The following is a 21,148-nucleotide window of genomic DNA, read 5'->3' as shown; positions in this document are numbered from 1 at the left end:
ACTCGAGGTTATCAATCTCAGGACTGACTTCTGGCTGGCAACGAGACAGACCTTTAGACTTGGACTGTCTGGGTGCAGGGTCGTTCGATGCTTGGCGACAGAGTTTAGCCTTGCAGTCCCGAATGGCCTACAGATTTATTGACATGCAGACATTGCAGGCCTTAGAGGCATGGCCCTACCACAGGCAAACATGATGTGCTCTGACAGATATCTGCTCGCGACAGTCCTCACAAGGTTTAAACCCTGCTGTCTTAGGAGGGGATATTTTCCATCCACATAGTTTAAAACTGAGATAAACTGGTCTCAAAAGAGACAAGAGGTTGCTCCGGATCTGTGTCTGGTGACGAGGAAAGCAAGGAACTGATGTCAGTGTGCATGAGTGGTGGCTATTATTTCTGCTTGTCATTTCCAGAGCAGAACGGCATTGGTGCGGAGCCCCAAAGCACCCCCTGGTACGATTCAAAGGCACTGTAGGAACGTTTCTGGACCTAGTGCGACACCTGGGTAAATATTCAAAAGGTGAGGAATCTGCCATGTGGAGTCCATCATAATTGAATAACTACAGACAGACGACATTACAATTTCGTTAAACAAAGTGACAGTACCATTTTTCTTTTTTTTTTTTTAAACTCATGATTTATACCCTCAAGATCCACTGTGTGAAGGCTCAACAAGAGTCTAGCCTTTGCTGTCAATATTGGGGTCCTCTGTCCATGTCCCCTGACTCAGTGGCCAGATGTGGAGTGTTAAGTGTCCAGGTGAAAAAGTGTAACCGTATCCAATTTGCAAAAGATACTGGTGTATGATAATCATCTTTTCAGAAATGGTGAAAACTGAAGTTTCCATACACAAAGAACTTCCTCCCCAAAGCATCCTTAAATTGTATATATGTAATTTTGGCACAGGCTTTATCAGGACAGTGATCGGTATCACAAAGACTTTAGTGGCAAGTGAAGGCACAGCAGAGGTCACAGTACAGGCCATTGCAAAGAACATGTCTTCTGACAAAATGCCTATTGTTTGGGTATGCTGATGTGGGAAAGACACCTGATTAGGCTACACCACTAGGACCTTCACACTGAGAGAATGATGAGAACCTTAAGACACCTCTGGTTGAACCCTCTGTTTCTCTTAGTGTGTGATCTCCACAGCCTTGTGTATTCATTTCAACACAGAAATACAACTCAATCAAAGAACTAAAGGCCGCAACATGACTGTAGAGCCATAAACTTGCCTCCCCATTCGAAGTCTTTAGGATGAACCAAATACCATAAATCACAGGCCTCTGCATCCCCATTCCAACACCATAAGCAGCAGTTAGGATTCAGCAACAGATCTATTCTGACTGCACTTTATACCGGGCTGAACAGTACACACCCAAACAGCAATCATCATACTCCCATTTCCATGCTGGCCCAGCTCCTCAAATACATTCTTCTTCCATTTCAACAGTGCTTGATGATTAAGCCCGGTTCTAGTTTTGAAAATTCATGTATCCATTAGGGTGCAGGCAAGACTCCCACCTCAGTACTACACCTGCTTCCTGAAAAAATTCCAAGAACCTGGCAATTAAATCCACAGCACCAAGATGCACCTCCAAATTTTAAAAAACAAATATTCATTAGAAACATCCATTAGGAGTTCAGATACAGTCATTATACCAAAGGTTTTTTAATTGTGTACCAAACGTTTACGTTTTGGGCTAACCCAGACCAAAATCAAGATGATGTTTAGTTATACAATTAACATGAAACTTACAGTCGTTTCTGCAAAAAGCCTCTAGGTCTAGATTATTTCCTTTATCCAAGTCCAACATCTCATCTTCCTCCATATTAGCAGACCCAGGCTGCACCTGAAACATGTCCCATATATAACCTGCAAAAAAATAGAACAGCCTGTTGAAACAATTAAGGTTGTAAATAAATGCATGCAAAAAAAGAAGACGTTACTTAATTTCCCTAATTTCTGGTGGATACCGACTACAAAGCTGCACATAATGAATAGCCTTCAGGTGTTAGATTGACTCTGCAAGACCTTTCCCCATCAATAGCTCTCCTATGCCACCATAAGCCTAAAGACGTGGCTTCATTTTCCCCAGATCAATATTTTCTGCAGATTACTCACCTTATGAATGAGTCACAACGCAATAACCAAAATGGATGTGTGGGGACGCTTTACCAAGGTAAATTATATACAAAGTGATGGAAGGAATGGTTGAATTAATCCCAGCGACTGTAATTACTCAAGCCCAATCACACTCTAGCCCAATCACAGTCCATCAGTAGTGATTGCAAACCATGCTGCCTCAGTTTGATGTTAGGGTTTTGGGCAGTTAGTCCCTTCTCAGTGACCATGCCGTGGCATCACATGACCAATGACCTGTAGGATAAAAGTGTAGTCATCCCTTTACTCTTTGCTTGAAATCGCCAAACTTGGATTCCGGTTGCTGGCTGCTGTTCGAAGGCGCTTCTGCTGATTCCAACCCTTTTTGTCCTGTCTTCTTCACGGGCTCGTGAGAGGAATTCCTGTTGCCTTGTTGCATTACGATATTTTATTCCTTTCCCCCGTCCTTGTCCTTTCCCTGAAGTTATTTATCGTAGGGTCCCGGGTAGGTGCTTCCCTTCTTGTTTTTCCCTTGCTTCCTTGTCCCAGCGTAGTGAGGAGGTGTGTGTTCGGGGGCTCCCGTTCACTGTTTATTAGTTGTTTCCTTTCGGTGTATGAAGGCCTTTGTCACCGAACGTTTAGGAAGCTACGGATGTGATTAGCACGTCCTGGTTAGACGCCGGTTCACATCGTTGTTTGCGGAAGTGACGTTTCGGGTCACTCCGCGATAGCGGTATCTCTAGCGCTGGGATTTTGGTTTAGGATACCCCTCGCTGTCAAACGGTCCCGGTTCCATTTCCCTATCAATTCTATAAAGGGTTTTTTTCTGGTACTGGTCAAAGTCCTTTTTTTCCCCTCGCACTGTTTTTAAGGACACTGCAGACGTGCTCCCGATGGGAGATAGCATTGAAAGCAGGAAATAGCATTCCAGTGCCCTGTGTTTAAAAGTGCCTTCACGAAGCAAAGCCTGCGCTTTAAACCGGTAAGAGGGGTTGTTTGTGTTGTGTCAGGGCATGGTCATAGGGGCTGGGATACACCCTGTGGTATAAGTCTATATGAAAAAGTTGTCTTTTCTACAGGTGCAGAAGCGTGGAGGAAGAAGGGAGCAGTGTCCTAGTGCTTCACAAGGGTGGCAGACTTGGTGTCTCCTCAACAATACCACCCTCTTTTCAGGTCCATTGGCTCACTCATAGTGGTTATCCTGTGAGTGGTCAGTGGGCAGGGGAAGGGGACTGGTGCCTGCTACGTTCCTGCAGTGCTCGGGCTGGTTGGAATCCAACATTTGGACTAAAGTCACATGCAAATCAGTCTTGACCCTGCTCTACATCAAACAGTCCAGCCTGAACTGCCACGTAAACAAATGGACGGAATGCTGAATAAAACATACATTCAACCCCAGTCAAGAGATCTGGGTTAAATCTATTGTTCTTTTGCTCACCATGCCACCCCAGTTTAACCAGCCATCTGCAAATCAGTCTTGACCCTGTGCTTCATGGGAACAGTCCAGACTGAACTGCCACGTCAGGTCCTCCTTGGACCGGAAACAAGCATCCTGGGAACGGTTTCTGGGTATTACCCTTCATCAACCAGGCTGGCTTGAATCCAGTGGCAGAGTGAACACGGGACCCACGTCTAGGCATACCCCGCTTAGGGTGAAAAGTGCTACGCAAACAAATAATGGATGGAATGCTGAATAAATCATACATTCAGCCCCAGTTAAGAAATCTGGGTTAAATCCATCATTTTTTTGCTCACCATGCCACCCCAGTTTAGACCCAGCAATATGCAAATCAGTCTTGCCAGGCCCTTCCTCTTATAAATCAGTACTTAAGCAAGCAAGTCATATTATAAACCCTTACAAAAATATCCATCACTGTGTGCTTGAGCTGTAAGACAGGAATGGTTCCCAATGCACAAAAGGCCAAGTTGCCACCCGGGGAACAATGAGACGCTCCTAGGAAGAGTGGGAGAAGCAGGGATACCATGTGTTTAGTGAATACCAGCTGGAGGGCCTTCTTTAGCTAAGGCATTGCTGGCCCTTATGATAAGGGTAAACCAACATGAAATTGTATGTTTAGCCATAGCCTGCCCAAGGGATGCAGTCAGACCATAAAGAACTGGCAATTCAGTAAGCATTGTGCTGTCGACATAGTAAGATACTGGGGTTAATTCTATATTGCCTCTCATCTTTCTTGTAGGAGTGAAAGAGAAGGAAATAAGAAATAAAAGTGACAGACTGGCCCATGTGAAATGAGAAGGCCTGCATTTACCAATACTATGAGTCAAATTTATTGTCGCAAAGAATACAGTCTTCAGAGTTAGTTGGCAAACTGAGGACCAATGTATTAGTTGGAAAGGCCAGGCTTAAGAAAGCTGCACTCTATAGCTAACGCACCTTCGGCTGCTGCATTTTAATTATTTTTGTATTTTACTGTGTTTCTTTACTGCGTTTAAAAAAAATAGTAAAAAACTTGCGCTTTTTAACAAAATTGAAGTTGGTACCTTTGTTTATTTGGGAGCTGTACGCTCTGTTTGACTTCATTTCTCCTGTGGGGCTCTCACTTCCTGGTTGTGCCAGCCTAGAGATGCCATTTTGTTCAGTGCGAGCTCTAGTGCTTTTTAGAGGGTGGGGTTTAAAAAGGCGCGCTGTACGAGCGTGCAGGGGACACTCATCGGATGCACCTAAGGCAAGCCTGTCAGCGTCCCGGAAGCACCAGTCGCTATGCTAGTGTACTGTTTCATACCAGTATCGAAACTTTGATGTATGATGGTCCTGAGCTGCTGTCTCTCAACCTTAATTGTGGGGAATGTAAGAAATGGGATGCTGCTGTGGACAATAATTGCACCTGTGATAAGTGCAATCTTGAATTTCCCCTGCTCCCCTTGGCCTCTATTGGTGAGTTGGAGGGTAGAAATGTGTTACATGATATTAAGGCTGTGCTTATCAATGCCCGCTCCATTCCAAAGCATTATCAGGATATTTTTGACCTGCTTATTGATGAGTCTTTGGACCTGCATTTTGTAACTGAAACCTGGTTTAGCCCTTTCTCTAATCCAGTTGTGGAAATGGCTATCCCTAATGGGTTTAGGATATTTAGAGCCAACCGCAAAGTAGGGCGGCGGTGGGTGTTGTGTTGATTGTGAGGTAAGAGTGGGCATGTCAATGCAGTGAACTGACGGATTCCTCTGACTTTTTGCATCCAAATTTCCCCTCACTACTGCTTGGGTGGGATACTGCTTTATCGTCCCCCTGGACCTGCTGGTACCTTTCCCAAGTTGCCTGCCGACTGGATCACGCCTAGGGCTTTGCAATAGTTGCATTTTCTCCTTCTTGTTGACTAACATTCACATCGATAACACCGATGGGAGTGACACACATGATTTTCTAGCTGTGATACAGTTGTCTTCACTCCAACTATGTGTGTCTGACCTGACTCATTGTGGTGGTCACACACTAGATGTAATTTGCTCTAGTTTGCCTTTCCTACTGTCTCCCCCTCTACCAGTCACTTGGTCTGAACATTATCAGATTTCTTTCTCCTGGCAGATTTCCAAAGGTCATCCTTCTCTCAGGCCTCGCTTCAATGGCTGGGGAAGGGCGCCCCCTAAAATAGAACCTGCTGCATTCTGTTTAGCTTTTAGCAGAATATCCGCCTTCGCTCCCTGCAGATTTTGTTCCTGTCCTTGCCCATTTTAATAGCTGGATTGAGAAGGTGGTGATCGATCTCACTCCACAAGCCAAACCTAGACACCATAAGGCCCCACTGTCCAAACCATGGTTCTTGCCCCAGCTCAAAATTCTGAAGCAGCATTGTTAAAGGCTGGAAAGAAAATGGAGACACGATTATGGTTCTGAGGCCAAGACCAAATTGAAAAAGGCCCATAAGGCCTACTATGCGGCCATTAGATTAGCCAAGTGGCCCTTTTACGCTGATCATATTGCCCAGTAGTAGTAATTAGGTTAAAGAGTTGTTTAGCATTGTAAAAAGCTTCACTTCACCCAATGCAATGAGCGTGGCTCACACCCCTTCTCTCGAATGGTGTGAAGAACTCTCCAATTTTTTTATCAATAAGGTCAGGGTATTGCAATCGCTTTTTCATAACTGATTGCCAGTCTTTTCAGCTGTCCCCTGATTACTCATCTGGTTCCACTACCTGCGTTACTTTTTCTGCATTTGAACCTGTATCTTTGTGGCTGCTGTATCTTGCCTTAAATCGGGCTCCCCTCATGATCCTTGCCCTGCGAAACTTATGTCTACAGCAGCTGCTGTTATCAACCCCATTTTTTAATCAGCTGATTAATACTTCGCTCTCACTTGCTTTCGTTCCTACCGACTGGAAACAGGCGTTGCTTGCCCCTCATTAAAAAACCTACTCTGGATTCCCACCTTTCTTCCAGTTATCGCCTCATCTCTCTGCTTCCTGCCATTACCAAAGTTTGCGACAAAATGGTGAACAAGCAGCTTATCGCCTTCATTGAACAGCAGGGCCTTCTCCATCCAGCCCAATCAGGATTCAGGGCGACATACAGTACTGAGTCTGCCCTAGTAGAAGTAGCGGAGGCCATTCGTGAGACTCTGGTTGCTGGGGGCAGGGCCGTCTTGGTCCTGCTGGACCTCTCGGCCGCTTTTGATACTGTCCCCCTTTCACTTCTCCTTGCCAGTCTACAGAAGTTGGGCATCATCGGTACTGCTTGGCAGTACATTTGGCACCCGTGGGCATGGTCAACAAAGGGGAAGCTTCAAAAGCTTGCTGCCTTTGAGAGCTTCCCCAGTCCTTTTGCTGCTTCCAGCAACTGGTCCCCACCGGTTCTGACCCCCACTTTGGGCGGGAGAACCAAAAATTAATTTTGTACTTTGTTTGAATTAGGGCTTAGTCCTTAGTATTGCATGGTCTGTTTTTTATAAATTGCAGGAACGTTTCTGTGGCAGTAAAGGCCTGAATCTTGGTAAAATCTCCCTGCTGAATATATCTCGAAGGAATGCAGTGTTCCAGGTTAAGTACTTTATGGTTGACTTGTTAATGGGCTCAAATGGAACTGACCAGTGATTGCTCGTTCCTTGGCTGCTGTTGTGGTTCTGGATGGTGGTGGGAAAACTCTGAAAAACTCTTTCAGAACTTCCTTGACAAGTGTGTGATTACATTGATGGCTCACTATGTGTCCATTTGAAACATGAGATGTCTGCCAGGTGAACTTTGATTAAGGTGTACCAGATTCCTAATCTTGCCAATTATAGAAGGTACCAGGGTATCTGGTGAGCCTGAATATGGAAGGGATGTAATCGGTTAGTGGGACTACACACAAACATTTCCATTTTGCAGTATATGTTTTATTTGTTTACACGGCCCTGGCTTGTGTCAAGACATCCTTATAGTATTGAGGGATATTAAACTGTCCAAATTCATGGTGCTCATGAGCCAGGCTGCTATTTGAGAGATTGGGGGTTGGCAAGTTAGGGGAGCAAAGTCCAGATTGGTCGCATGGCACTACCTAGTGGCAAACTCTAGCACTGCTGTGAAAGCTTTCGGGATCACTTTGGCACTAGGATTATTATAAAAAAGGCTCCCAGTTTTTCGTTTTTAGGTTTCACCGGTTTCACCTGTTTTCGGCGCAAGCGAAATCTTATGTGTACAGTATGTGTGTGTTGTCCCGCCCCTCTGTTCCATTGGCTAGCTCCATAAATGGAGGCTAGCCATTGGAACAGAGATCTGTCCGTCAATGCCGGAGCAGATTCGTGTGCGTTCCGGCGATTTTTAGGCTTTTCGCAACTTCATGAAGACGTGTCCACTGTGGGCGTGTACTTATTTTCTTTTTTTTTACATGGCTGTTTTTCATCATTTGTTCGATCGTCCTGGTCCCGCATGGTTGTATCCCGCTGTCCGTGTCTTTGTTCGCCCCCCCACCCCTCGTGACTCCCGCTGTCCGTGTACCCGTCCCCGCTGTCACACAGGGCACATCTAGCCGTATCTCAGCCCTCAATCCCAGTCTTGTCGCCAGTATGCAGGGGCCCCACCGGACTCGGTCGTCTAATGGCTCTACAAGGGCTCCTCCGCCCACACCAGCCTTACCTGACCCTCTGCAGCATCGGGCAGAAACAGCCTCCGCAGCGCCGTCCTCAGAGCTGCGCCATGCCCATCGGCGATGTCACAGTGCCAGGCGCCAACTCCACAGTAGCCCGGTTCAACGTTAACACCGCCCTCAGCTGCCAGCTATATTCACAAATCCACGGGGCACCGCAGTCTCTGGCGTATATCCGGTCCTCAACTGAGTGGGGGCAACACACAGGAGCCGCGTCTCCTCAGGACGACTCACAGCTGGGAAACATAAAGTGCCGCCGCCATGTCAAGGCCCAAAATCCTCGTGTGCAGCCGCGGCCTCTCCTGCACCCAGTGTCCGTCTCCCGCACCTCCGTTGTTCTGGCGCTGCAGCCGGGTGATGTTAGGTCGGGCTCGCAGGTAGGCAAATCGCCTCCCAGAGCTGCGAGCCCGTCCCCGCTGCTATTTTTGGAGAGTTTAATGCTGAGGTGTTTTCCTTCTGTAGATGAAATGAAAAGAAGACGGGATTTCTATGCAGCCCACTCTTCGGCCGATGGTAAACGTTGTTTCTTTTGTGCCACAACGCTATGCTTACGTTGCCTACTTGGCTATATGAATTCCGTGAAAAGCAGAGCTTAACATGAAATCTAGTATCATTTACAAATGCATGCGGTGTAATTATCCCTGTGAAATCTTACAGCTAGAGCTAAGTAATACTGTCTAAAATGTGGGAATGTAGTCAAGACTCTCGGGTGCTGTGTGAGCCCGTCCGTCCGCCCCTCGGTCGCTCCCTCGATCCCCCCCGTGGCCCCGCCTCCTTCCAGTGTGTGCCGGTGCTGGTCATAGCCCGGCGCGCCGCATGGACGGAGCGCACAGAGCTGCACGTGCCCGGCCGCCCCAGGGAGCCTGAGATGTAGATCCTGCTGGTCCTGAGGCTGTGCTGCAACTGCACCTATGGTAACGACCCCCAGCCTTGGCTTTCACGGACCCCCGCTCTTGCAGCGATGCGTTTGTTATTGGCCATTTTCACTGAGAGTTTGGATGGCGAACTCCCGGAGGCTAGACTCCTGTGCGCTTTGAAGGCATCCTAGAGGACAGGGCTGAAGGAGAGGTTTGCGAAGCATTATTTCTACGATATTACTGCTAGCACTGGCAGCTGTAGGAAGCAGCAGCGAGGGGGAGGGGTTTCTCATCTTCTCATGAAAAGGATGACCAGGTTGCATGGTTTGGATACTTTCTGCTGACCTAGTCCTTCAGGTCCTACAAGTTTGAGAAATCATTGTGACAAGCTAGATGGTGTGCACTGGACGCTTCAGACCGGGTATAGGCACAGCAGCCTGTTCAAACTGCCCACCTCTCGCTCTCTTCATTAAAGTAGCAACGCATCTGGCGTCATAGGCAATTTTGTAGGTTGTGTATTTTCCATATTATGTTTTGCAAGGGGACACCTTTTAAACAGTGGAAACGCAAACACTATAAAACTATGCAGTGTCGCCGTTTAGTCGGCGTTCGGACAGTGATGCACAGACAGACTGCTGCCATGGCGCGAGGACTGGAACTGTGCACTATTCATATCTGGTACAGAAGGGGGTGTGACGTGGCAGATATCCGACAAACCCCAGATGTCCAGCGCGTCTCCGCTGTGTTGCAGGACCCTAGGAAGGCAAGGTCTTTGGAAGCGTTCTCACCGCCTCTTACTCTCCTTTAATGTCTGTTTTGGAGGACGTCCTGCTTCGAGAGAGGAAACTGATGCAGTAGTACTGTGGTGCAGCTTGTAAGCGCTAGTAACGCTGTACGGGTTTCAAGCTGTCGGAAGCGTCCCCGGCTAGCGGGAGGATGCTGACTAGCAAAGCTGTCCAGCAGTGGCTTGGCTAGCACGTTGGCTAGACACGCTCTCTGGTGCCCGCGGCGTGTGTCAGTGGGCTTGGCAGAAAGAACCTCAATCAAGGTCGTTTGTGTGGCTCTGGGTGTGTGTGTGGCTCTGGGTGTGTGGGTGTGTGTGGCTCTGGGTGTGTGGGTGTGTGTGTGGCTCTGGGTGTGGGTGTGTGGATGTGAGTGGCTCTGGGTGTGTGTGTGTGGGGGGGATTGTGTGTGGCTCTGGGTGTGTGTGTGTGTGTGTGTGTGTGTGTAGCTCTGGGTGTGTATGTGTGGCTCATGTGTGTGTGTGTGTGTGTGTGTGGCTGGCTCTGGGTGGGTGTGTGTGTGGTAGTAATTGCTGTCTGCTGAGCTCTTCCAGTAGGGTACAATACATTTGCAAGAGATTAAACTATTGGCAATGTAAATGACAATGCCATTTATTTATCTGTTTTCAAAACCAACACATAAATAAAAATGTTGTCATTTACAATGCCATTAGCTCTAACTTTTACAAAGGCGAAACCGTTGCATTGTAAATGCTTGTTACTGATTTTTACAGATAAATACATTCAGAAAATAATGTGTTTCCTGTCTGTATTTATTTTTAAAAGCGGAAAAATAGGGAAAGGTAGCTCCTTTTTGGTGATTCTCGATGCTGTTTTTTGTCATTTCCAGGGCAACAGCTGAGCATTCACAGCATGGCTAAGAAAAAAACCAGTTTCCCTAAATGCAGGCGTGTGCTAACATATATTTGTACTATAATGCTGATATTTCCTGTAGGTGTAGTGTTTTGCTACATTTGGCTGCTTAATTTGCAAAAAGGCGACAGGCAGCATAGTATTATTGGATGTTAATCAGTTAAATAAATATGGAAATATACCATTTTAAGACTACATATATTCGCAAAACACGAAATAAACATGGATAAATACCAAAAAGATGTCCAAAAAATAAATATAGATAAATACAGACGGAAATGTTAATACATAATATATATATATATATACACACACACACCATAAAACCGGGATCCCTAATTATAAAGGTGAAGAATCTGCAGTTACAGTATCCACAAGCGTTATTGAAGGTAACTTGTTGTTTTGCTGAAATGATTATGATTTAGTAAAAAGTAGGGTTATCGGTATTGGTGCCAGCTCTGTACTGCCTGGAAAGTTTGAGTCTCTCAACCTTCCCCCCCTTTTCTTGCTTATAGCCAAGAGAAAGATTCCATGCCTGCCTCCTCGTTCTCCTGTCAGACAAATGTGTTAAGCTGATTTGGTAGAGGTATTATTTTGTGTATTGGCGGCGTTTGTCATTAGTAAAAACATAACTTCACGAGAGGTTAAGGACACCTTTTATTTCCCACTTCTCATGCAAGCCCTGGAATGTTCAGCCACATTTATGATTGTGAGTATTCATACGCTAGATCCAGAGCACCTCAGTCCCTTAATTAAAACCGCCGCCGCCTTGAAACCATCCCACTTACCTGCTCCGGGGGCCATACATCCTTTCTCCGCCACAGACGGGCCTGGGCCCGAGGGCAGAGATGTGCCCCCCCCCCCCCCCCCTTGCTGACCACGCTGTTTCGCGCCAACGGTGCCTGACTCCAAGATGGCGCCCTTGGGGACACGCTTCCTATGTCCGGCGGACACAGGCTCCAGGGACACGAACGCACCCCTATACCACCCCTATGCGTCTCTTAGAGTTCAACCAGTCATGTCCCTTCCTATGTGTATGTAGTGGACTCTTATCACTAGTGTGTGCAGTGGACCTTTGTACTCTCTACCACCCCTATGTGACCCTTAGAGTGTTTCCAGTCACATCCCTCATGTGTAGATAGAAGATAACTCTAACGACTAGTATCCTATGTGATTTTTAGATTGTATCCATGTGTATCCCCTCCCTGTGTTTAGAATTATAGCTTTAACGACGAATCGCCTGTGTGACTGTTGGAATATAGCCAGGTGTATCCCTTCCCCCGAGTGAAGAGATAACCCTATTCACTAGAACAAAAAGAAATGTGCTCCTGAAATGTGTAACGTAACTGATTCTATGTAAAGTGCCTTGATAACATGTAACGGTACTGGTGCTATGTAAAGCGCTTTGATAACCTAATCGGTTCAAGTTCCTGAAATGTGTAACGTAACTGATTCTATGTAAAGTGCTGTGATAACATGTAACGGAACTGGTGCTATGTAAAGCGCTCTGATAACCTAATCGGTTTAAGTTCGCGCTATAGAAAACTCTAAAAATAAATAAATAAATAAATAAACAAGTTTGAAATCCCCCTTTTGTGTCCACATCTCAAGCTTTGCAGACAGGGGTTCCTCAGGGGTCTATTTTGAGTCCCCTGCTATTCAATCGCTATATGACCCCTCTTATTCACCTGGCTGAGGACCTAGTTGCCAAAGTGGTTGCCTACGCCAATGACACACAACTTTTGTTCACCTGGAGGAAACATGAGGCCGCCGCATCTCATGTCAAGGCTTGCCTGTCTGCGGTATTTAGCTGGTTTGTGTCTCCTCAGTTAAAATATAACTCAGACAAAACAGATTCTTTTCTTCGGGGAGTTTCCCCCATTGTTTTGGCATAATTTCTGGCCGACTGAATTTCCGTCCTTCTCCTTCTGGCCATCCTGTGAAAAATCTTGTCACCTGGTTTGATGAAAAACTCAGCTTTGGTAACCAGATTGGCAAACTCACTGGCAATTGCTTTGGTATTTTAAAACTCCTCCGCAGATTCTTGCCACTGCTGCCTCTCTCTGCTAAAGAAACTGTTATCCGTGCTTTGGTCACCTCTCGCATAGACTATGCAAATGCACTTTACGTCGATCTTCCTTGCTACCTTTTGGACAAATTGCAGGTTGTTCAGAATGCTGCCACCCATCTTCTATTGGATCTTCCTAAGCGCTCCAGTGTTAGGCAACACTTGAGTAACTTACACTGGTTGCCAGTTAAAGCTAGGATAATGTTCAAGGCTGTGACCATTGTTCATGCTACACTTTGCCCTGCCTATCTCAGGAAACGTTTTCAGTTTTATACCCCGGGCAGGCTTCTTCGCTCCTCAAACATGTTCCTAGCGTCTGTTCCCAGGTTTCTTCTGAAATGTTAGGGGTGTAGCTCATTAGCCTTTCTTGCCGCAACATACTGGAATTCCCTACCTCTGGATTTGTGGCATCTTAAGAATCCTTCTCAGTTTAGAAAAAAACTAAAAACTTCCCTGTTCAATTAGCCTGTTTCTAGTTCTCCTACGCTTTGGTCTCCTATGACTCTTGGGCTTGCGCCGGGGCACTCTATTGAGTAGCTGTGCGCGCTACAAATCCCTTAACATTAACAATAACATTAATACAAAATTCAAATCCCACAGTGAACCAAACTACACGGAAGGAAAGAAGTGTCGTGTTCTAATCTAGGGCCCAGATCAATATTGTAACCTTATGCCCCTATACGGCTATAATCCATTCATACCCCTATAATGGCATAAACGATCAGAGCCATATTTCAGCCATATTTCAGAAACTCGCCTCTGCAGCTCATTACAGTACATGACACAGCAGAAGCCACTATCTTAGATTCCTAGATTACACTCAGAGTTCTTCAACAAGATAAAACCCCCAGCAACCTGGGAAAACCCCGCTTGCTATGTTTTGATTAGTAATAGAACTCTAATGAGCACTGTAAGAACGACTGGTTCTTGTGACATCTTTATTGACGTCTTATGTCCAAACACTTACGTCAAACAAGGCACCTTTCAGGTATAAATATTACCAACGTTGCCTTAAGCAAGAGCGATGGTGAGGTGAATACAGGAGCAGAACAGCTGTCCCTTGCAGAGCCCAGCAGATGCACGCAGTCCACGGACGCTGCCCCTCCTCCTCCTTGACGCGCTGAGAAAGACGCTGTCTTTTCTCCTGCCGAGAAAATCCAGCTCCGGCGCTTCCAGCCTACCCTTGCGGGTAACTGGAATATCGAGTCCTGAAAGGAGATACAAGACCTCCAACATTCTATTCCAGAGGTATGGTGTTGACTAAACCCTTAGAGAGAATTCTTGAAGCAAATCCTTGGCAAAACCAACTTAACTAAACTGCTACTTACTTACTCCCTTCCAAGTATTAGGCTTAGGTCGGGTACACTGGGGTAGGCGTAGTTAGAAGCACCAGTTGAGTAAGTTAGTCAAATGTATATATGAATGTATATATTTTATTCATTTTAACCATTGTATGGCTAAGAAACCATATCAATGCTTTTACAGTATTATTTCGCAATCCTCCTTTTACTGTACGCACTTTTTATAATAAGTCTTGCAATTGTGGCAATTCATTTCTCTTTCATGAGAAGAAAGACTGTTCAATAAATAATACCTTTTATTGAAAACGCCCCGTCTCTCTATTCTCTGCATCTTGGTGAAAGTAATCTGCACAACTGACTGAGTGAAATAGCTGTCTATTGTTTCACATGACTCTAGAGATTGACTCTTATTCTAAGGAGCAAATTTGTCATGTTTATGCGGTTGTTGGAAAACTGAATCCCTTCTTGTCTGTGCCTGGGAAGCTGATCACTTCCTATTCAGTCAAGAAAGTTTCCAGTGACCTCTGAGCTAGTTGGTAACAAACCCAATTAAGTTTAGCATAGTCAGTAGAGACCTGGAAGACCGCACTTCTACGTCTACACTGCTGTTTATGTTATTCCAATGCGCAGGGCCTATAGGGAAAATAGGAACTACACTACAGAAGTATATTAGGCAGTCTAGAAAATGCCCTCTATCTCTGCACCTCAAATTCTATGGATTCCACAGGCACATTCTCATCAGCTGTGACACCTACACACAGGATTACACGACCAGCAAGCTACCCTCCAATGGCACAAAATGGTTGGAAAAATATATACTCCAGTCATCATGATCCTAATGTGCAACACCAGTTCCAGCTTTAAGAAACCCCCAGGGCTACACTAATAAGGGGTCAAGTTGTAATATACAACTTTTGGTTTAGTTATGATGGCTTACTAAAGATCAAAATTGATCTACATACTCTATGCTACTATAAAACCATTTCTTACCTTCGGTAACAATATATCTGTAAGAAACATTAGTTCGTTTTAGAATCCTTACCTTAGAATTACCCCCAGGCGTCAGACTGGACCCGGAAAGTTTTTCGTCAGCAGTACCACCCGAGCATCGGAAGGTGGCACCGGTCAGCTCCGCGTTAGTCGTTGGCGTTGTGTCACAGGGATGACGTCGCGGCAGCTACTTAGACGCCGCCCCGAGCGCTGATGTCAGTTCTATACACTACTTTCCGCGCCAGAAACGCAGAGCCATGAAAGACACTGACCACTAGTGTACAAAACTAGTGCCCTGAAAGGACAACCTTAACCCTAGAAATCAGTTCGCAGAACGGGGAGAATGGGTGGGGCGGTAAGGAATCTATAACTAATGTTTCTTACAGATATATTGTTACCGAAAGTCAGCAACTTGTTCATCTGAAAAAAACACGCTAGCTATTTATTCCTTACCTTAAATAGATACCCCAGCAATACCAACCCCAGAGATGGGTCTGCGAACCAAGATCACACCAGAAAGTCCTGGAGAACAGAACGGCCATAGAAGCCATTTTTCTAGACTTGACTGTCAAGACAGTAGTGTAACAAAGCCCACGTAGCTGCTGGGCAGATGTCTTATGCAGTGGAGTCCCAGAGCAGTGGTTGCAGCCGTCGCCCTAGTGGAATGTGCGCGCAGACCCACTGGAGGCACCTTCTTTGCCAAAGAATAGTAAGCTTTGATACAAAAATTGAACCATCTGGAGATATTTGGTTTGTGTACGGCCGACCTTTGTTGGCGGCTTCGTACCCAACAGCGAGCTGAACATCCACCCGGAACTGTTTGGTGCGATCCAAATAAAAGGAAAGCGCACGTTCTGGGTCCAGACGGTGGAGCCTCTCTTACTCCTAGAAGGATGCGGAGGCGGAAAGAAGGTGGGCAAAGTGATGGTTTGCCCAATGTGGAAGGCAGTGACTACCTTGGGTAGGAAGGATGGACAAGTCCTGAGGACAACTTTGTCCAAATGCACAGATGGAAAAGGAGGCTTAGAAGAAAGCACCTGGAGCTCACTCACCCGTCTGGCAGAAGGTGATGGCCACCAGGAAAGCAGTTTTGAGAGTCAAGAGCCTCAGAGGACAGTTGTGGAGGGGCTCACATTAAACAAGTTAAAACTAGGTTCAAGTCCCACGGAGGCATAACGAAAGGAATAGGAGGAAAGAGATGAGTATGCTTTCAAGAATCGATTTACCACCGGGGACTTGAAAAGGGAAGGCTGATCTTGGAGCCGAAGGAAGGCAGAGATGGCCGAGAGATAGACCTTGATAGCTCCCAGAGCAGAGCCCTGCTGGGCCAAAGAAAGAAGGAACAAAAGAACCTCAGAAAGAGGGGCAGAGAGGGGATCCACAGCCTTTGCTGAGCACCATACCACGAAATTGTTCAACCAGCAGGCGTATACCGTCTTAGTGGAGGGACGCCAGCCTGGCAGAATTACATCGCAGACTTTGGGAGGCTGGTCTAATTACGTCAACTGCCGCCGCTCGAACTCCACGCAAGAAGGTGGAGGCTGAACAGATTCAGGTGGAGGACCGTCCCCTGTTGCTGCGACAGAAGATCCTCCCAAAGAGGTAGACGGGTCGGAGGATCGATGGCCATGTTGAGCAGCTCGGGATACCAAAGTCTCCGTGCCCAATCCGGAGCCACAAGAATGACATGGGCCCAGTCGCGCCAGATCTTCCTCAGCAATCTGGACAGAAGTGGTATAGGCGGAAAGGCATACAACAGACCGCAACTCCACTCGTGACGATAAGCAACGCCTAGCGAGCGCCGACTTGGAAATTCCAACACGCAAAATTGCGGACATTGAACGTTCTCTTCGGTAGCGAATATATCTAACCAAGGGTCTCCCCACTGTTGAAAGAGACCTTGCATCACATCCGAGTGAAGACGCCATTCGTGATCCATCATGCACCTGCGGCTGAGCTCGTCGGTTCTGGCGTTCACTGAACCTGCCAAGTGTTGAACCACTAGGGACATGCCCTGATATTCCAGCCATGTCCAGTGGAGGAGAGCCTCCTGAGATAGGGCCACGACCCCACCCCGCCCTGTTTGTTGCATTACCACATGGCGGTGGTGTTGTCCCTGAATACCTGCACTACTCTTCCACGGACAGAGGGGAGGAATACTTTGAGTGCAAGACAAATCACCCGAAGCTCCAGAAGGTTGATGTGGAGCTCGAACTCCGCCAAAGACCTCTGATCTCCTCCTCTACCATGTGTCCGCCCCATCTCGGAAGGGATGCGTCCGTCACCACTGTGTGGTCTGGTTGGGGAAGGGAGAGGGATCTGCTACTGACCCAATCCTGGATCATGAGCCACCACTGCTATTGTCGTGCAGTGCCCTCCGAGATCTGAATGCAATCAGACCGATTCCCCTGATGCTCTGCCCACTGGAACTTAATATCCCACTGCAGAGCCCGCATATGCCACCTGGCATGATCGACCAGCAGGATGCAGGAGGCCATGAGGCCCAGCAGCCTCAGGGTCATTCTGACCGAAACATGGGATAGAGGCTGAAAGATTGAATCATAGCCTGAATATCTCACTGTTTGGGAGAATAGACCCGAAACCGCGTCGTGTCCAGAACCGCTCCGATGTAGAGGAGCTTCTGAGGGGGAATCAGGTGTGACTTCGGCACATTGATGGAGAACCCCAGTGAATGCAGGAGGTCTGCCGTAGTCTGGAGGTGGGAGACTACTGCCTGGGGCAAGCCCGCCTTCAACAGCCATTCGTTGAAGCACCTCTGTCCTGACCGCCACCGTAGGAAGCTCGAGGTTTAGAGCCTCTGCTGCCCTACGTAACACCTGCGTATGACGTTCCCTCCTCCGTAGCCACGGTAGGAGGAGACAACATGCCACGGTCAGGGGAGGTGTCGAGACCACTGGCATCCCCCACTTCCTCCCTCCAGTCCTATTCATCTAACTGGTCGGTCAGAGGGTCACCTGACCCTCCCAGTCCTCCTCCTCTGGGAACCATTCTGCTAAAAAAGGACACCAGGAGTGAACAGGGGGACAAAAACCCCTCTTGGCGCCAGATCTGACGATGCCGGTCCAGCTCCAGGTCCACGCCGGGATGGAGGCCGGGGTCGACGCCGGCCAGGGGGCCGACTGTCAGCGAATGCGGTATTGGTGCTGGAGGAAGCGGCCCTGGTGGATGTGTAATCAGGTCATCTGGTGCCGATCCGGATCCAGGTCTGGATCCAAGGGGGGGCCTGCTGCGCCGGGGACGTCGGCGGAGAAGGCCTAGGCCACCCAAACAAGTCAGCGGGGCCCGAAGGCACGCCAACGGGTTCGGGCCACCCAAAGATGGCATGCATCGCCTTGTAGAACAAACAAAGCTGGGCGGGAGTCGCTGTGAGTCCCGGAAAGGGAGGGAAACAGGAGTCTACTAGGGACTGCATGCGGAGCAATAGGAGGGGCACCACCCACATCTCTCGTCTGGCCGACCGACTGGGAAAAGTTGAAGAGCGTCTATGCTTCTTCTTATGCTTAGACTTAACCGACCCCGAAGACTTTGATGACTGACAAATGTTGGTGGCTCTGGGACCTCTAATGGCGCGGAGCCGACTGCCAGCACTCCAGCAGCTTTCGGGACCGCTCCCACAAAGCCTTCGGCGCCATCAACCGGCAGTCGGAGCACGACTTGTGGTCGTGGTCGCGCTCCAGGCAAAAGAGACACACTGACCGATGCCCCTTTCTGACGCTCAGGGGTACTGCTGACGAAAAACTTTCCGGATCCAGTTTGATGCCTGGGGTAATTCTAAGGTAAGGAATCTATAACTAACCTGTTTCTTTCAGATAAATCACCTACAGGCATAAGGAATAAAGAATTAAATCCAAACAGTAGCAGAATATCCTTTTGTTATTCTTGCAAACTATTGAAAATCTTATCGTATTACAATGCTTAAAGCTTTTTGGCGTAAAAAAAAAAGTCTAGAAATGCACCATTAGGAGGCAACCTAAACAAACAAATATATTACCTTCAGTAACACCTTCTCTGGTAGATCATATCTAATTGCAAATTCCTCAACTTTTGAATACCTCCAGGCGTCAGTTTGTAATCCAGAAGCTTTTGAATGGCAATATCCTCTCGTGCCTTGTCAGCGTTCCTCATGCCACGGTCTTGTGTGGTCCGAACGTCAGATTCTGTACATAGACAGCTGCTCACACTGGTGTCAGTTTCTTTCTGTACTCATTCTGTATCATATTTTATGTATTTGTTTTATATATCGCTGGCTAGACCCGGAGGTTATCAGAGCGCTTTACATAAGGAAGTGGTTACAACAAAATATTGTAAGAAAGCTTTTATCACAAGACTTGTGTACAGAATTTCATAAATGGAATCTCATAACCTACAGCTATACCACAGAAATTCCAATGAATGGGGTGGTTGGGAGGGCAGGCGAGGAATCTTCAGTTACACAGATTCTGTACCAGAAAAGGGGTTACCGAAAGTAAATATATTGCTCTTCTGATAGAGACTTTTAACCGTAGATTCCTCACCTTTTCAATAGACATCAAAACAATACCTCCCAGGTGGTGGGTCTGTGCAATGTCTCAAACTACTAAATTCTGCAGGAAAGATTGGGCAAAATGCCCTTCTTTCCCGACATGATTGTCCAGGCAATAGTGCCTGGTGAACGTGAGCAAGGATGTCCACGTTGCAACCTGATGTATCCAAAACCGGTACACCCGAAATAATTCTGTAGTAGCAGCTTTTGCCCTAGTGGAATGCGCATGCAATCCTTCTGGTGGGTGTTTCATGGCTAGTCCACTACAGATCATAATACAATCCATCAACAGTGTCCTCTACGGCACAGACTCACCTATTTAACTTCGGAAATTCCGTCAAAGTTGATCATCCTGTTCGCTTTCGCTATGCATAGGCTCAAAAGGTAAACACTTCAGGTAAAAACTAATTGTAAATCCTACTGTGGCATTATAAATTGAACAGGAGCAAACATATGGATCAATCCGTTCAAAAAACACTAGAACAGGTGATTTAAAAAGACGGTTGATCAGATAAACTGAAAGCCGAAAAGGCTGCAAAATAACCTTTCACTGTGGCCCAGCAAAGCCTTGTTAAGCCAGTGATAAACAAACAAGAGACTATCAGAAAGGGGAGCTTGTAATGGTTGGGATTTGACATAAGAAACACCAGAAACTTTTTCCAGTGTCCACAATTAACCATTTTTATAGAATGACACTTGGCTGCTAAAATCACTCAAAGGACATATGGAGAAAGATTATATACTATCAACTGTCACCGATTAATCGCCATGCATGGCGGTGTAAACCGCTCAGGATTGAGTGTAGCATCTGACCCTGCTGCAGTAACAGGAGATTCTCCCAAAAAGGCAGCAGACTTAAAAGACTGATCCTCATTGCAAGAAGTTCGGAGTACCACAATCTCCTTGCCCACTCCAGAGCCGCTAGGATGACATAAACCCAGTCTCTTGTGATCTTTTTGAGCACTCTGTGCAAGAGATATAGAGGTGGATAGGCCAAACCTCGATGTGGACCCTAAAGAGGACCTACTTAAGTACTCCAACAAACAAAATTCTGAACACTGCGTGTTCCCTGTGGTGGTAGTTAGATCAAGCAAGGGCTCACCACATCGGGAGAAGATACCCTGTTCCACCTTGGAGGTCAAATGCCATTCCTGACCAGCTGCGTATCACAGCTCAATTCGCCCACTCTGATGTTTAAAGATCCCGCCAGGTGTTGGATGACCAGAGATATGCCCTGATCGCTCAACCACTTCCAAAGAAAGAACTTACAGGCAGAATCCAGAATCCTACTCCGCCCGGTTTGTTGCAATACCACATGGCAGTCATATTGTCTTAATATCTGTACCAACTCCCATTTGATCTTTGGAAGGAATGCTTTTAAATCCAAATGAACAGTGGACATGGGTGGCTGCCCTTTGCCTATCAGCTCCACAATAGCATCCTCTAAAAGCCCGAGTGGTCTGCTGTACTGAAGGCATGCCTGCCTTTGAAGATCGCCTCTCCCAAAACCTCAAAAGGTGTGCTGTGATTGTGAGAGCTGATGAACTGCAGG

General features: G+C 46.9%; 1 protein-coding gene across 1 annotated transcript in view; it reads right to left on the bottom strand.

Moving 5' to 3' along the window:
• BUB1 (BUB1 mitotic checkpoint serine/threonine kinase) overlaps window positions 1-21,148 on the bottom strand; it is a 1,006,269-nt gene that overhangs the window by 421,903 nt on the left and 563,218 nt on the right. Inside the window, exon 20 of the mRNA XM_086926890.1 lies at window positions 1,759-1,875. Coding sequence (XP_086783016.1) covers window positions 1,759-1,875 — 117 coding nt within the window. The remainder of the gene's footprint in view (window positions 1-1,758; window positions 1,876-21,148) is intronic.

The sequence above is a fragment of the Lissotriton vulgaris genome, chromosome 6 (assembly GCF_964263255.1).
Source record: "Lissotriton vulgaris chromosome 6, aLisVul1.2, whole genome shotgun sequence".
Classification (NCBI taxonomy): domain Eukaryota; kingdom Metazoa; phylum Chordata; class Amphibia; order Caudata; family Salamandridae; genus Lissotriton; species Lissotriton vulgaris.
This window is presented reverse-complemented; position numbering and strand designations above follow the sequence as displayed.